Genomic DNA, 17,558 nt, shown 5'->3' on the forward strand with positions numbered 1-17,558 from the left:
ACGTATAGTTGGTGGTGTAGCCGTTTCCTGTGGGTACGGGAGCCACCCTTTTTTGTCAGCTGCCCCATTTGTTATCCGCCCTGTTTATTTCTGATAGTCAACCCACACCGAAAAAATATTTCATTCTGTGTCCAGATGTTATTTGTAAAGTTCAATATGTAAATAGTAAAGTGCCTTTGGGTGCTGTCTTCATCTGTGGCAAACATTTTAAAAACACACATGGTCAAATATGTTATTGACCGTGATAAAATTTGAAACTAGTATTTGTTTGGTGTAGGAGACCAACAAGAAATGTGTGATCTTTCACCCTGATTTTTGTGATTATCTAAAAGTATATTCCCACCTGGGTTTATCAGGGTCTAGCGAGGTGCCCTTACTTGTTATTTTAGTTTGTTTAGTAAGTAAAAGTGCCGCTACACCCCTTACCTGTAGGGCTGGTCCTTGGTGCGCACGGTTTATTGCATGTTACCTGCCTGGTATCTTCCCAGCAGTGGCTTGGGGTCCATTGTTCTTCCATACATTTGATTTTGTTTCACGTTTTCTCCATGGGGCCGTGGGAACATTACCCATGTCCACCTGCTGCAATTCAACTGCTCCCTTTCAGTGAACATTTGTGTTGTGGTCTTCTGGAGTGTAAGCCACTTTCTTGACATTTCCTACTTTTACATGTTTTTTGTATGGTAGGGAATGTGATTTTCGAGACCTGTGTGACTGAAGTGCTGACTTATGTAAATTAAGTGGTTGTTTGCTGCTGATTGGTGGATAACATTGCAGGTGTGAGTCCCTTTTGCTTACTTGGTAGTATGTTCGTGTTTTCCCGTTTGAGAGTTCACTGGATGTTTGGCGCATGTGAGATGTTTGTATATGGAGCAGGAGGATGTATGCGTGTGTGTTGCTGTTTGCTTTCGTGCATGGAGCCACTTTTTAAAAGGAGGTGTGTAGTATACTAGCTTCTTTTGTCTGCAGAATGAATGTGGAATGTTGCGGTGTGTGGATGCGTTCCAGGCGAGGCACATGGGAGAGATGGATGGTCCGGTAAGTTTGCTATGATGGAGTCTCCTACCTACGCCTTTCTACGTGTAACTACTGCTTCTGATAAATACTACTCTTATATTACTACAGAGTACTGGCTGGTCACTGAGTTCTCAAAGTCTTTTCCCCCATGCAGGATAATGGAGCTGCCATTGGGGAGACCTAGTCTCTTTCCAATATTCTCACTTTCAGAGAACCTCCTGCTGCTTAGAATCTAAATGCAGTTTTGTCAGGGCTAGATCAAACTGTTCGAGTCCCAGCACTTGGGCAGAACTTAAATTGGTTTTGCTATCAATAACTGCACGAAGGATGAGCCCCAGGCATTCTATCAAAGGAACTGTCTTGCTACAAGGACAATGTGATTCTTGAAACACACTTTCTTTATTCCCAAAGTCTAGCCGATTTTCACATCCATTGGGAAATGTGTGCACTCTTTCTTTTCAAACTCAAACCCGAAATGAGACAGAGCCCCCTGCACGATGATTTGTATGCTGGCTCTAATGTTTTAGCTTGAACAACAGAAAAGGCATCCAACTCTCAAACTCTTCGTGTATGGCGGTTTTTGGTTCGCAAGCAGGCAGTTAAAGTTCCTATTGATAGATGGATCGTAACATGCATCCCAAAGTGCTGCTATTCTAATGATTGGCTGCTTGCCCTTAAAGGGCTTGCTTGCGCGTATGGAGTCAGAAGTTCAAGTTAATGCACTTTCACTGGGGTTGTCTTGCCCTTCTGTAGACCTAATTGTCGGATTCTGATTAGGACAGTAAGTCTTGAAGAATGTTTTTGCTTGGATTGAGTTAGGGCCTCCTAGTGAAATGATTTTCTTAGCTATCCGGGATGTATTGCTATTCTTTAAAAACAAAGTGAAGCAGAGGCGTTGCTGGGAGAGGGTTAGGGGGTTATAGCCCCTGGTATTTTGTTTGTAGCCCTGGATAGAAGCTCAGGGGCTACAACCAAAAGGCTAGCTAGCCCCGAGTCCCAACAGACCCAACATTAGCATAGCCCCAGACCTTTTCCAGACCTAGCAACACCCCTGAAGTGAAGGCACATTCGTATTCTTTGGAAAGTCAAAATGAATTATTTTTAATTCGGTCACCCAACATATATGACCAGACATGTTAAGTATTCATGTATCTCCTATGTACAGCTGAAACATACACTGCCCTGCTCCTGTTCAGGTACAATGTACCATATTTCTAAAATGGTAAAGGACAAATGGGCCAACGCCAGAAATTTGACCTATATTATAGAGATATTTATGTACTCGATTAAAAGGTTTAATAATGCATCTAACAACTTTTCATACCTAGGCCCAATCCTCAGTTCCAGACTCCTGATTAGCTTCACAGATGTATCTGCAATGTTCTATGAGATCTCAATATACATCGATTCTAGGTGGTTGTAGATCTTTGCCTAACACAAGTATGTCTGACGTGCGTTCTATTGTTGTCTTATAAACCTCACGAACACCCTCTTCCAAAGCCCTCTCTACATGCCCTTCTGTTGGATCTACCAAACCAAAATTGCCTTATGTGCTCGCCAAACAGCACAACTTTTAGTTGCCATGGAAATCCACTTCCTCATGTCTACACCAAATAAACAGGTGACTGCTTGCTGCCAATTTCCCTATCACCACCCTCTTTTGAACTTCTCACCAGAGTAAAAAAAGAGTGAACATTCAAAAAATAGTCATAGGCGCCCCTCAGCGAGAACGAACGCGGCTAAATTCTTTGGGAAGGTATCCACTCAAGAGTCTGCAGCCACACTTTAGCTCTTTGTACCTTTCATAGAAGGGAAAAATCCATTTGCATATCAGTCTTTGTCCCTCCCACAAGGGCAGGCCAGCACCAAAATGCTATGGCAATTCTCTTCTGAACAAGAGTGCCAACAGCAACCTCAGACACGTGTTTCAGCCTTATTGGGCCTCATCAGTGAGGTGGAGCTGTGCGTCTCTGAGCAAAGGGTCCACGGCTGGATGAAAAACGAGAGTAGCAGAGTGTTCAAGCCACCAATTCAACCCAATTAGCAACTTTAATGTTCATGATTAAGCCACACATACGGCACCTCATCTTCCAACAGAGACCAGCACTTCTCTACTTGAGGAGCAGCAGAGAAGCATGCATTCTATTTGAGGATTGTTTATGTAATGGATGGAACTTCACGTTCTCCTTTGTGACACAGGTTAGAAGTTGTGCAATCATGTGCCTACCTTGCTACAGTTGGAGTCAGAAAACGTATTTGGTAATGTATGCCACCCATTCCTGCCAAAACAAATATGATTCGGGTTATTTTGCCTCATCTGTAAGACTGCCATCAATCCAGCTACTTGTCACTTGCTTATTATCTCTGCTAAACATGTAATGTAGTATTATAATTAATTTGTACTTTGACTTTCACAGCTGCAGTGGTCTTCTTGTCCAGAGGGTTCTCCCAAGTACATATCGTGCCCACACCTTTGTAATTCGACCTTAGTCTGTGGAGATAAAATGGGGTAGAACAAGCGAGGGAAAGGAGGTTCAGAAACGCCTTAGCCACTGAGGGATTTTTAGGTAGATTGTGGAGCTGGGATATGCTGGTTGGCTTTCTGTTTCGATGTGTAGGATTTCGTGGATGGTTAATGGGGCAAGAGGTGCTAGTGAGGAAATAGACTAAGCATTGACACTTAGTAATTTAGTGTTTCTGGGTAGGTTTGTGCCCTTATTATGGTGCAAGTGAATCTGTGAGTGGTCGAGTAATGAGCTTGAGATCTGCTCAAGTGGATCCCTTAAACTGTGAAAGTCATTTAAGGGGTGTGGTTGCATACCATTACCTCAGGCCCAACTGCTGGGCTGAGAAAGCTCAGGGCTGCCGTGGCTTAAGCTACGAATCACAGCGAAGTCACACGTTGGGTGCAAAAGTGAGGGCAGGCTACCAATGTGCCTTTGAATCAAAACAGCTGGCAATCTATGGGGTCTGACCTGAGAAATCGAAGGATAGAAAACTAAGGAAATAATTTAATGGAGGAGGGCACAGAGCCACCATAATCACAGTTGAATAACAATGGGAAATTTGTATGCATTTGTATCTACAGTGGTAGGCGTCTTTTTAAAAATTAAATATCTTTCTGTTGCACAGAACAGCCCAGAGGAAGATGCTGAATTAAGGAAGCTCAAAGATTTGGAGAGGTCTGTGGAGCTTGTAGCTAACAAACTTGAAGAAATCAGTAAGGAGTTCACCGGCCTTCAGAAAGTAAGCAGGAAGTGTTTTCTGCAGCCACTCATGTTTTAGGTGTTTACGTTCTTTTAAGCTCACTTAAGTTGGAATCCTTGGCATAATGTAACAAAATGATTTGCAATTTTATTATTTTTGGTATTTGTGATTTGATGTGGTCTAAAAAATCGAATGCAAGACTAATGGCTTAACGAAACTGCTAATGTCCGTTACATTTTGTTGTGTTCATTATTGTGTAGTGTCGACGCAGGGCAGGCATTCTTATTTTTTTTATTACTGTTAGAAGAAAACCTGGTTATTTAGTGGTATGCAATAAATAAGTATATAACATGCATATTCATTCACATACCTTTGCCTCTGGGTATGGGAGGAGTATGACAAGTGAAAGAAAATAGCTTTCGCATATTTTTCTAGCCTTTTCCTGCTCAGTTTGTCCTCTTGGGTGGAGAAGATAGAAAAATAAATCGGTCATCAATAACTTCAGCCATTGTTAATGGAATCTATGGAGCCACTCCTCCAAATCTGCCTCCATCTTTTTTTTTACCCATTTTCAAGCATTCTTGCCGTGTAAAGTTAAATGAAAATCTAATTTTGTATTACCAGAGAAGTTAGCATTTACATCACTTTGACGCTGTGATGTAGCTCTACAGCATACAGAACACCTGGCATAGAAGCTACCATGTACTTGTGCACACAATCCCACAACCGACTTGCCTACCTGCCCAGGACCTGCTACCCTACTGATTTGACTATGGTCTGTGCCAGCCTCCACTTCTGACTCATGATACAAGGTCACTGATTCAGGAACCATAGAAGAGGGCTGGGGTACCCTGGGGCAAGAGAAACCACCTGCTCTGTGATGTAAACCCTGGGGGCTGTACATAGATCATTTCCTCTACTGATCTTATAATTCCTAAACCCTTGGGTGATTCCTATGTTTGTCAGGAGAGGTTTGTGGTTTGAACAATGAAGTGAAGTCTTTACCCCCAACCCTCAGTGAGATGCCAATTAAGGGAGAGTGGACGTCACAAACAAAGGTCCTCTGATCAAATCTGTGAACCAGGACACTATGCAGACCATTTTCCCCAAACATTAATCCTAGCCATGGTTCCATGCAGGCTTGGGGACTGTGTAAGGGGCACACAATGGGCCAGAGACCCAACCTGCAGTGTGTACCAGTGCAAACAGTAGAATTCGTCATTGTAGAAATCATCCACACAGAGCAGTTATGCTTAGTGCAAGGATGCTCGTAAAGGAGGGAAACCTAAAAAGGATAAACTAAAGAACCCATGTCAGGAATGAGGTTGAAACATTTAGCAAGTGCCAATCCCGATCACAAAGCTAATGGGCAACAGACGCATTAATTGGAACCCGTGTTGCTTAATACTTTCTATTTACACTTCTGTTGAGACAGGATTTCATTTTTGGGAATTCTGTAGGACATTTTTAAGGTTCCCTTGACGGTTTGGTTTTTTGTCTTTGTTTTTGGATCATTGACCTATTTGTAGTGGTCGGAGGTTTTTACTGAACTCAATTCCAACCATTTGTCTCTCAGCGTACATTGCCCTGGTTCCCCCATTAGGCTCCCTGTCTGTTGAGCTTCTAAAGCACCCATGTGTTCCCTAGGATTGTTGGATCGCCCTACATTGGTTTTCGGGGGTAATCTGGTGGAAACTGTAATTTAGTTTTGGCTTCACTATGGGCGCAAGTAGACTTACTGCTTTTGTAGCCTGTGGGGTACCAATGTATTTTTCTTAAGTCCTACTGTCTGCCATTTTATTTTAGGGGCTTCCTTTATTCAGGGTAACCACAAGACCAGCTTAAAGTTGCTGTTGTTCACACTCCGGCTCTTTGTGAGTCCAGTGATGCAACTGCCACATTGTTTTTTGACTGGTTTAGGTCAGTCTCTGTCTCTGAGCTGCCAGTAACACATGTTTTGGCTGGAGTTTTGGGATGATTTAGGGGCCAACAAGAAGGGCTGGCCTCCTACCCCTTTGTCCCTAGACTCCCTAATGTGATTGGCGACTTATTTCAAAAAAGGTAGCATGCAAATGGATATTTCCCATCTGTGAAAGGTACAGTAGCAAAAAAGTGAGTGCTGCAAACTCTCATCTCAGAACAGGTTATCATGCCATGTTCTTTCTGGAGAGGAGCACCTGCTACCTTTTTTTAAATATTTGATGGGTGACTTAGACCAGCCCCTGTGAGTGGTGGTATAGAAGAGGGAAAACACTGCATCTAATCTCAGAATTCCTACATAACTTTTTGGAAGAAGCTAGTTCATGTACCTGCTAGAGGACTTACAGCCATGTTCCCACTATTGCTGCATTGTAAGTACTAGATCTGGACAAACTGGCTGGATGCTCTAAGCTGATCACCACTTTGGGTTTTTGGCTGCTGGTCTTCCTTACTGTGCCTATTCTGTCATCCAGCTGACTTCACTTGTTTGCTGAGCCAGTACTTCCATGCTGGGGCCATCTCCAGGCCCTCTACACAACCAGCTTCTATGACAAATCCAGGAAGTTTAGTCCCTTCTCCCCAAGGTGGGAGCCAATCCTTCTGATACTAGGGAGGTGAGCCCCTGCTATGCAGTATACTCCTTAGGGTACAGGGCAAGCCGGATCTCGGTGGAGGGTGACTTCTCCTTAGGGGAAAAGACTTCCCAAAGCAAAGATATTTGTATACCTCCCTATTCTGATGAACCGCTAATCTTTGCTGAATACTTGGCAGTAGAAGCTTGTAATAATGTACAGGGCTCTTTAAATGTTTTTACCGTGGTTTCTGACTGTTTGTGAAGCCCCTACCTGAATCCCAGGACCAACACATTTCCCTTTCTTAAAGCAAAAGGGGCTTAAAAGGCTTGTGGCGAAGCTGGAGGGGAGAGCCAATCCATGGCTGGAGAACAGCCGTCTGTGTTGGAGTGCAGAGGAGGGAGGCTATCACTCAACGTCACCTGGGGCTGATCACATTGGAGGTGTGCTGGGCGGAGGGCCTGCAGAACGCTGCCAAGGTGAGGGGCATAGAGACCAGAGCCGCCGACAGGAACAAGGAATAAACCGCTGCAGGTGTGGTACCCCAGCATACAATAAAGCAGATGCCGAAGATTGGTACCTGACAGATCTAAGGAACCACGAGTTGTTAGGCAGAATCCTGTGCAGTTCCCTTAGGGAGCACTACAGAAGAGTAAGACTACAGGTATGAGCAATAAATCCCCTTTGGTATCAGTCTGTACCACAAAGATTTAGTTGGTAGCTGTGGCTAAGCAGTCTGACTTATCTCAAGAGGGAGATGAGCAGTATTCAGGGTTTACACAATAGGGCTATAATACTATGGCACAAGGAAACACTGACCAAAGCTTCGTATTAAAAAGAATATATATATTTATTTTACACACTTCTAAGTTAACGCACTAATCACAGTTATTAAAGCAAGTTAAAATCAGTCAAGACAAGTATACACAACTCCCTAGTTAAATTGTTGACAAGTTTGAGCAACAGTGAAAACTGAGCAAAACGGCACAGTGAAAACCAAACACAAATGGCACTCTAGCAATTTCTCACAAGGGAGGGAAAGCACAAGTTATACAGGAATATTTTCTTAAACACCCTAGCAACACTTCCCATAAGTTTGTGCACAAGTTTAGGCAAGGCAGTACTTTAGCATGTATAATACTTAAATGAAAACCGAGCAAAATGGCACTGCACAAGTTTTAAAAGTGGGAAGAAAAAGGTAGTTATAAGAAGAGGGTGCATCTACACAGTTCGAGTTGAGAAGCAATCTAGAGAAGGCAGTTCTAACAAATTCAGCCAGAGTCAATAGGCCTGTGCCAGAGTCAGTAATACAGGGCAAAGAGCCCAGGAGCAAAATGTTCTTGTAGCTGCAGTCAATTGTTTGTTAAACGATTCGAAAAGGTGGATGCAGAAGGTGACAGACAATGTTAGAGGATAGGGGCAGCCAACCCAACAGGTAGGTAAAGGATTTAAAACACCTTCAGCACTACCACGCAAAATAGGGCGGCCTGGCGGAACAATGTACCTTGAAATGTTGAAGAGGCTCCTGCGGTGGCGGTTGTTCCTGGCAGTTCCTGCAGTTCGGGAGATCCAGCAGAGGAAGAGAGACTCTCGTCGTGGAGGAAGGTTCAAGTTACTGCACTGCCCAGGGATGAAACCACCCGGGTGGACGGGTGCCTGGCTATCAGGTCTCAGAGTACAGGGTACTGGCGATTCGACCAAGGCAGGTCCAGGAAGACGATTGGCAAACTGATTGGCCCCACCAGCTCAAGGGAAGAAGGCTCTTGCAGATCTCCTCTCGTCGTGTGGAGAAAAGTGGTGAGACGCTGCAGCAGGGCTTCACCGGTGGTTCAGTCGTTGCAGATGTCTTTTGGCTTCTCTCCTCTTCGACTTCTTGGTTCCAATGGCGATGTCTTGCTCTTCCAGTTCTCAGGACCCTGCGTTTATGCAAAAAGATCCCCATTCATACAGCCAAGCTGTCACTCACAGTGGAGTGGTCATCCTGGTGGGAGACCCTCCAGCCTATCGGGGCACAGTGCAACATGGGTTGCTGAGGCAACCCTGTCCAGGGGTCCTACTCCCCCTCCCCCACAATGGATCCACCCCTGACTCAGTGGGCAGAAACCCGCCAAAAGGACCAACAAAGGATCCCCGACCTGGGTTATGAGTTTAGAGAAAGACGCAAGAAAGACGCAAGAAAGAATTTATATCAAAGTTCTGGCAAATAAAACCTACCGGAGTAAAGTTAATATAAAAATAAACCGGCAGTATGTTAGAGGCTGTCAGTAAATGTGGTAGCCTCGAACAATGGGAAACGCCATAGGGAAATATTTGCGGTTGAATATTAACGTAGCAACCACTGCCACCAGCCAGAAACTTTTGAGAGAGGGGCTGTACGCTACCCTCTCGAAAATGAACATAAGGGAAAAACTATTAACCCTTGCCAGTACCTCCCATAGTAAGATGGGTTGTACTGATTTTGTTCCTAGAGATTGACTAGTAAAGTCAATGGGGATTTTACATGCCCTGGGAGACAGTAGTCAGTCCCAGGGTATGGAGTCTGTTTGGGGGTCGCTATGACACCCTGTGTCACTGCACAGAGGGTACTGTGTAACACATGTGGATAAAGATGGTTCCTATGGGGTTGAGATAGACCCCATAGACATTAAACACAACAAAATAGCCTAGAACACACATAGCAAACATGCCTAAGAGTGGGAAAAAGAGTCACACTCTTAGCAGGAGAAAAAACAAACCCTTCAAATCCAGCAAAGCTGCTGGGGGATTCTATAGGTAAGGGAAATTAGCCATAGAATGAGAATTCTCCCTAACACAAGTGGAGAGCAGACAGTGAGGAAGTCTGATTCGTAGTTCCACCACAGAAGAGATGCCGCCTTCCCTGCGACTTTTCGCTGCAAGAAAACAGGTACGCGACTGGAGACTCCAAGTGGGTGGAGTGCAGCGGCATGCTTAAGGAGCCCACCAGGGGCTAATATTGTTAAGAGCCTAGAAGAGGTTGAAGTTGCAAAAAACCTGTGATGAGTTACAAGTGCGAGCGCCAATGGAACTGGAGTACCTAGAGAATCAAAAAACCCACAAGGAACCCAGAATGAGACTATCCTCGGGGGAGTAAAGGACAACGACGAAACCTATAAGGGGCTAACACAGTGAAAGGCCTTGGAAGGGCCGAAACAGAAAATAACCTGCAAGGGGTTAGAAATACCAATATCCCAAGAAGGGGAAACCCAAGATGGCGAGTAGATGCAAGAAGGGACAAGGGTAAGGACCTCACAGATGGGAGTAGGGTGTCATAAAAGAAGCCTGAATGCAGAGAAGCCAACCATCATATTAGAAACTGGCAAAACCGCTGCAGTAGGGGAAAGCAAGCCAGAGGCCTGAAGGTCCAAATAGTTCAAACAGGACTGTAAGTAACAAACTGAATAAAGCATTCTGTTCACCAGAACTAGAGACTTACTTTGTGGAGCAAGGTAAGAATAATTCTGAATACCAATCGGTGTATAGCTGCATGAGATTTGGAAATGAATTGGACAATTTTCATGGGGACCCCCAGGGCTAAGAAGTGAAGTCCAAGAACAGAACTTTGAACATTATTTGTTTTAACATGCTTGGGTCAAACAAGCAAACCGAAGAGAAAATTGGGTGGGGGGGATGGGGAGAAGTCAGAAACCAGCCACCCTGAGCCAGAAGTATAGTGGAGGTAACTTAAAGGAATAGTGTGCGCTCACAAATGTTATTGTCCCGAGCGTTCAGGCATGTGGTTTTAAGCAAACTGTGATCCATCGTAAAAACATTTCCTATGCACCTTACCTTCGTTTTCCGCACTTTTACACATGCAAAATCAACAGGCGGTGTGCGGCCATCTTGTGCTAATCTTATCCGTGGATCAATCGCCCTAAGTTCAAGTGCCCTCGCGGCACTGAATCATATCACCCGCCCCTGAAGCTGACATCATTAGACACGTACGGCCCATTTCACAACGCGAATGCACGTCTCGTGTCAATGTTCTCTGTGCACCAGCCAATGACGTGTCTCCAGGGAAATGGCAGGACGCCTCTTTCCTCCGTCTCCAACTCCCTCATGGTCAGCCGCTTCTCGAAGCAACGAGCTGGGGGTAGATCTCTCTCCGCAGCAGGGGCCTCCCTCTGGAACAGCCTTCCTGCCTCCCTGAAACTTGAGGAGAACCATCTCCGGTTCCGGAAGTACCTCAAAACCTTCCTCTTCGCTTCTGCCTTCTCACTCCCTCTCCCCTGCTAAACCTGCTTAACTCCCCACTGAATTCTGCACTAAACCTGCATCTGGGCCACTCTCCGCGACCTCGGTCCAGGGCCCAGCCACTCTCCACTTGCACTGCCTCCCTGGCTCCCCCTGCACTGTGGGACTGTCACTGTATCCCTACAGCCCCCCTTCCCAGCACTTCTCAGCACTTGCTCTGCACTTACCTCGCACTTGCCACCAGCTGGCCCTTTTTATTTATTATTTATTATTTTATTACGCTACTTACCTTGTACTGCACTTCCCCCCCACCTCCTCCCCCTGCACTTTCTCCTTTTCCCCTTACCTCTGCACTTGCGCGATCTGAATGACACCTGGCCTAGTAAGATCGTTTGTCTGTCTTCCCCCTGTTTCCCTCCCTCCCTGCCTCGTCGCGCCTTGAAACACTTGTGTATAGGCGCGTTACAAATACCATATCATATCATATCATATCATAAACAGATCGTTTCTTATCAGACAACATCAGAGTTGCTTTTTCAAGCGTTTTTTGTATAGCCTGTGACTTGTTTATGCTGTGTTCAGCCATCTTCGTTGCACGAAGCCCCTGCAAACACATACTTACATTACCATTACTATTGATTTCAATTTTGTTGTATATTGGCAATAATAGAGCCCTATCACTACGAGCCGGACTATTCAGAGGCGGAATTATTTGATGGAGACAGATGCGGAAACGATGGGTCATCGGATGACTGTTGGGAATATGAATCTATGCATCCTGAGCCAGAGACTAGTCGCATTGGAAGATGTTTCCACCTCGTGTACCTGGAATCGGTGCAAGGTCATGCCAACCGAGGAGAACTGCTACTGCCGACAAAACTCTGGATGCTTGGCCTACATATCGGAAGACGCACCACCGCTATGTGTTACCGAGCTGCCTGACTTTCAGGGCAGCCGGCCCCACAAGGTCCGTGTTGAGAATTCTGATGGTGCTTATGCACGAACTTCGCAACAGTTTGCCCTCGCTATCCAAGTAACGAGTAAATGTACTCCAGATTTGATGTTACTTTGACCCCTGAGGCCACTAACATTTCATGTTTGTCTCCTATATTGTTGTAACTTCATCTATCACGGCCAAATGAATGTAGTCTGCCAATTAAATACATTTCTCGTGCTTTGGGGAAATCAGTGTTCATCTTATGTGTATTTCACATTCAACTAAGAAACGATATTTCTCTGTGCCCCAAATGTTATGGATTGCATGGGTGTTCACTTTTGGAATGCGTCTACACTTCAAAGCACAAGTTGACTGATCCATGAAGTAACATTTGTACGGGCAACTATGCCATAGGATACAGGGTGCATTTTCAAGTAAGGTTTGTACACTTATCAGGTTCATTTAAATACAGTATTGTGTTTCTCTTCCACAGGTGGTACGCGCTGGTGGCCTACAGTTCATTTACATGGTGGCTTTATGTGAGGCTTGGATTCCGCTTTCGGTGAAGAATACCCGCCTGCGTCGTTGGAGATGTTTGCGCCAAATTCCCCAGTGACAGTGGACAGTACAGGGGATTTTCCAACGCTGTCCTGCAACCTGAAGTATATAATTTGTAGTATATTTGTGCCATCAGCAAAAAAATAAAATACAAAAGAGCTTTTATGAATAGTTTCAATTTTTCAGTGAATCAAGGATATGCTCAATTGTCTGAGGGAAATGAAACAATGGTTGGTAACTTTTTACGCTCACCTCCTCTGCAACAATCCATCCCCCCTCCATTATAAACGGCCATGGTACCAAACACCATGTACACTTCAAAGGTATCGTCCGCACAGGGGCCATTGTTCACGTGGCCTCCCCAGACTGTGTCTCCAGGCTCCCCTCCAGCAGACCCCGCCAGAAACATGTCACGCATTCACATAAGCACCCACTTTTCTAATCCTTTATAAACCCCTTAATAGTTATCCGGAGAACATCTCTGAACACTGGAAGTCAACTCTTGATCGTGCTACCTCTTCTCCTGCTACTAACTCCCCTGCTTGCTGAATCTAATTGTTAGTCAAGGTAAGGGCAGGTCACCTATTAACTTTTCTATATTCATCTATTTCTGATCTAAAATGTTCTCTTTTCACTGAATGTTCCCAGTAGTGTAATGTTCATGGATCTCAATGACTTTACCATTGTATAATGTTTAGAGTGTTTTGATCTCTATCTAAAGCACATTTCATCTGTGTCCATTTTAATAGAACTGCATCTTTCTCGGACCATGTCTATAAGCATGTTTCCTTTTGATGCATGATAGTACATTCAACGAACGAGTAACACGTTACGATTTGCATCATATCAATCAGTTTTGTATGAAAGTTATCCCAGTGTATAATCGACTACGCCACACAGGTTTCGCTACTTTGACCAAAACCAACATTGCATCAAAAGCTGTGATATAATTCCATCAAACTCATGCATACAGTACAATTCTTTTTGTAATTATTTATAATTTTTGTATACAGATCTTATAGATTTTTCAAGAATGCCTGCTTGTATGGTTTTGGGTTGCCGTTCTAGGAGCCATGTCAATAGTCAGGGCACAATCCTGCATACATGCCCGAAGATTATTGATTTAATAAGAAGATGGATGGGTTTGAGATTGAAAGTAGAGCCCAGGCTGTCTTGGGAGACTTGAGGGCCAATTGATGTGGCATCCTCAGCCTGCACTTTGCTGAGTATATGTACGACCAATAGAAGTACACAAAAAAGCGTCGACCCAGAACGTTTCGTAAATTGCTTCCAAATGCAATTCCAACTCTATTGATACACACGCTGCCTCAGGTGAGTCCCGGATGATGAATTAGCTGTAGGCGGTGGGGTACTGAACAGGTAACATTGTGAACGGATTGGTGCTTTTGGTGTAAATATATCTTTCTAAAGTTTGCATATTTACCAGATTGTATTACATATTAACTATACCACATTTTACCATCCATCTATCCCTGGTTTATGGAGCCTCAAATGAAGTAATTATGACCATGAAAAAAAATGCAATAGTGCCCTTGAAAAGAAGCATAATGTTTTCGTAATCGGTTGCTTGACATGTCACTTTTTTTGAAAGCATACAGACGAAGCACAGACCCTCGCAAGTGAGGAAACCACCGACAAGTCAAGAATACCAATGGTGAGCCCTGCAGACTTGCAGAAGTTCATATTCTTGACAGTTGGATCTTCCCACATATCTAATGCAAATCTTATTTTACCTTTTACCACTTTATGACAATGCACTGAAAATAAAGGAGCTAGATTCTGCATCCATTTATTTTCCAGAGTCGTCAACTTCAAGCGCCTATCAGATAATTTTTTTTCACTTTTCATTTTCCAGATTGTATTATGCTTGAAATTTCAAATATGAAATCGTTTATGTATACTGTCAGTTGTTGTTTACACGAGGTGTCATTTATGGGTTTCTCTCTCTGTACCATTGTATGCATCCCATTGTCTCGGTCCCATTTCGCTGCTTTCATCTGTACTAAAACAAGTACTGTGTTACAGGGGGATCCTGGTACTTCGGCTACAAGAAAATCGTCGTTTGTAGCTGGTCCAGATTATGTGGTATGCGTACTTAGAGTTCCCTTGAATGAAAGTAAATCCTATATAGGATACTATTAAACAGTGACATTAATATAAAAGTGCAGTGTTTCAAACTTTTATGATTCATTGCTAACATTACACTTCCTCCCTAATGCAGAATACATTGCAAAATGTTTAAGTGCAGCATTACAATCAGTATGTTTTGCACGGTGATCTCTGATCGAGTTTTTTTGCTATCTATCAGGTGAAATTTGAAATGTACAGCTTGACTAAATTACATACACTGTTTGCGAGGGTATGTTTGTAAGCACTGTGTGCGATGAAAGATTTTAATTTCCAGTACGATTTGACTTTTTTTAATGGATATTCTATTCAAGGAATGTACACAAGGTGTAGAAATAGAAGGGGAGGCACGTGGATCTGAGGTGATAGATCAGCTTGCTGGTGCGGTCGTTACAGAGAAGACACCGGTTTCGCAGAAAATCAAGAAAACAAGGGTAACTAACAATTTCATTTTCTAGAAGTGTTTTGGGCTGGTCTTTTCTTCATAACATGTTTTTGTATTTAAAGTGCTATCTGCTGTATGTCTGCTATAGATTGAAAATGTTCTTACAACACATCTCCTAGAGGCCTAGAAGCAAAAGAAGTATAAAGACACAGACAACAAATGAAACCAAAGATGTTGCTTGCCAAACAGATTTCACCTTGGAGCAATTACTATTTGAGGCACAGCGTGGTCCAATCAATAAGCAGATTCGTGATGCTCTTGGACCATTGCTACAATGTGAGAATTCAACAAGATGAAACGGAATATAATGAAGATGCATTGGAATGCCTTGAGGACCACTTGACACAATCTACACCCGTAAAAAAGTTCTGCCCAATAAACATTCGATGTTGACGGTTTCTCCAATTTGTGTGCAAATAACACAAGCTGAACTAACAGACTGAAGCTTCAACACAATTAACAGAGGAACTTGCCAAAGATCATGACTACAGTTTGGGTGATTTGTCCACCACAGCTGAGTCATAAACCACATTCATGCAGGACGATTGGCTAATAAAGGAGCACAAATTTGACAGCTGCCTGTTAGAGATTATACTGATGCTGAAATGTGCTCATCCAGTGAGGGGGGAAAATATGCGGGAGCCATTGGTGAATGTAACTCGTGTATTCCAAGGCACTAACGTGAAATTCCAAGCCACCTGTGTCCACCTCCATGATAATTTTTCATGGTCCACTCAACCGATGCTGGCAAAGGGCCAGCTGGAAACCTACTGTGTTCAGCAGCTTTACTTTTCAGTGGCTCGACTTTCAGTAAAATGCCCAGTTTCTGTCAATTTTCCCCAGTACTACAAATATGAAAGGGAATTCTTATTCTCCGCTATTAGTCCAGCCTGGAAAATTGAACAGATGTCAATTGAAAGCACATTCTCTGGCTAAACGGTTCAGGCTAGCTGGCAACGGACAGTGTGACAGCCCTGGATTTTCAGCAAAGTACTGCACATACCACTTTCAAGACACTAAAAAAAATTGTGATTTCGGAGATCGTTGAAGGTGTCCCAATGTACATCCTCTATGGCCATGGAGAAACATGGTTTCATCAAATCCTTCGAACATCTTCAATCGAGGGGAATGCAAATAGACCTCATAGCCACTGACTGACATATTTCAATAGCCAAGGCCATGCAAGGGCAGTTTCCAAAATTCGTCTTCAATTTAATGTATAGCACATTGCCAGATCAGTTAATAAACAAATTACAGCTGCTGGTAGAAAAAAGGGTTCGGAAAACATTTTACAGTGGTCTGTCTTTCAGCAACCATCTTTGGTGGAGCTCCAAAACTTGTGATGGGTCTGTGAAAATTGTACTGGAAAAATGGCGCTCATTGATGCACCACTGTTGCAACGTTCACTCATGGACAGAAAACCAACATTTTCACAAATGTGCATATGGACCTTTATCGGAGGAGCAGGAACGCAAGAAGTGGTCGATTCCATGTTCACCTCCACACAAAGCTCTTGAGAAGATTGTGTTCGATAAAACTCTTTCTAGAGACTTAAAGGGACTCACAGAATTCTGTCCCACCAGAGATTTGGAGGTGTTCCATAATATGTGCCTAAAGTACAGGCCCAAAAAGTTGAATTTCGGCATAGATGGTATGCAAGTTCGAACATTACGAGCTGTATTACCGCACAACGAGAACTTAGGGAGGGAACAATTGAGAACTGCCGGAAACGTTGGTATGCTTCGTTACACCTTGGCCTTTGCAAAACGAAGCAAAAAATGGGTGGCCAAGCCAATATACCAGGAAATGGAATTCAAATTTTATATAAGATCTCATATTGACTGCGTTGGCCATGCATACTCATGGAATCGATCCTGATTGTGTTTCTAGGACACATACAATGCCACAAAAAAAAAGCAAAGGAGCCCTGTCCACCTAAAGCTGAACTTAACAGATGACTTCCCGGTATAAATGATTTGCAGCAGAGTATTTTCCCCAATGTTTGTACATTGTACATCAACAATGGAATGCTATTAAACTCGGAATTTCAATGCTATATAAAGTTTTAAGAAGTATTTGATTATGCAGATTTAATCGGGTTTATGATTCATTAATTTATATCTTTTGCCTTCTGACAATTTATATTACTGGCCCTCGATCGATAAGACACATGTCCGTGGTTGCTATTGGTGATATATTTCACAATAGAATTGCCCTAGCACATCAGTGCTGCACTGCCCATTTAGGTTAATGAAGTATTGATAGGCAAATGGATATTTGCCATTAGACAAGGGTACACTGAGGCTTGGTGTCTGTAAATCCCTCTGCTCGACCATGGCACTGACGTTGAAGGCCTATGATGGGTACGATTTTCATAGCAGTGATCAATCGCCTGACCTGTGTCAACCCCATAGCTAACAGAACGTTTTGCTTTAGCTGTGTATTATTTTGCCAGACACCTACCTCGGCGAGTGGGCACCTTTTT

The 17,558-nt window shown here is 43.6% G+C and overlaps 1 protein-coding gene across 2 annotated transcripts in view; it reads left to right on the forward strand.

Moving 5' to 3' along the window:
* BAG1 (BAG cochaperone 1) overlaps positions 1-17,558 on the forward strand; it is a 570,958-nt gene that overhangs the window by 186,055 nt on the left and 367,345 nt on the right. For both annotated transcript variants that reach the window (XM_069620543.1, XM_069620544.1), the window contains exon 4: positions 4,147-4,260. In XM_069620543.1, the coding sequence (XP_069476644.1) occupies positions 4,147-4,260 (114 nt within the window). The remainder of the gene's footprint in view (positions 1-4,146; positions 4,261-17,558) is intronic.

This window comes from Ambystoma mexicanum, chromosome 5q (genome assembly GCF_040938575.1).
Source record: "Ambystoma mexicanum isolate Mex_15411 chromosome 5q, UKY_AmexF1_1, whole genome shotgun sequence".
NCBI lineage: Eukaryota > Metazoa > Chordata > Amphibia > Caudata > Ambystomatidae > Ambystoma > Ambystoma mexicanum.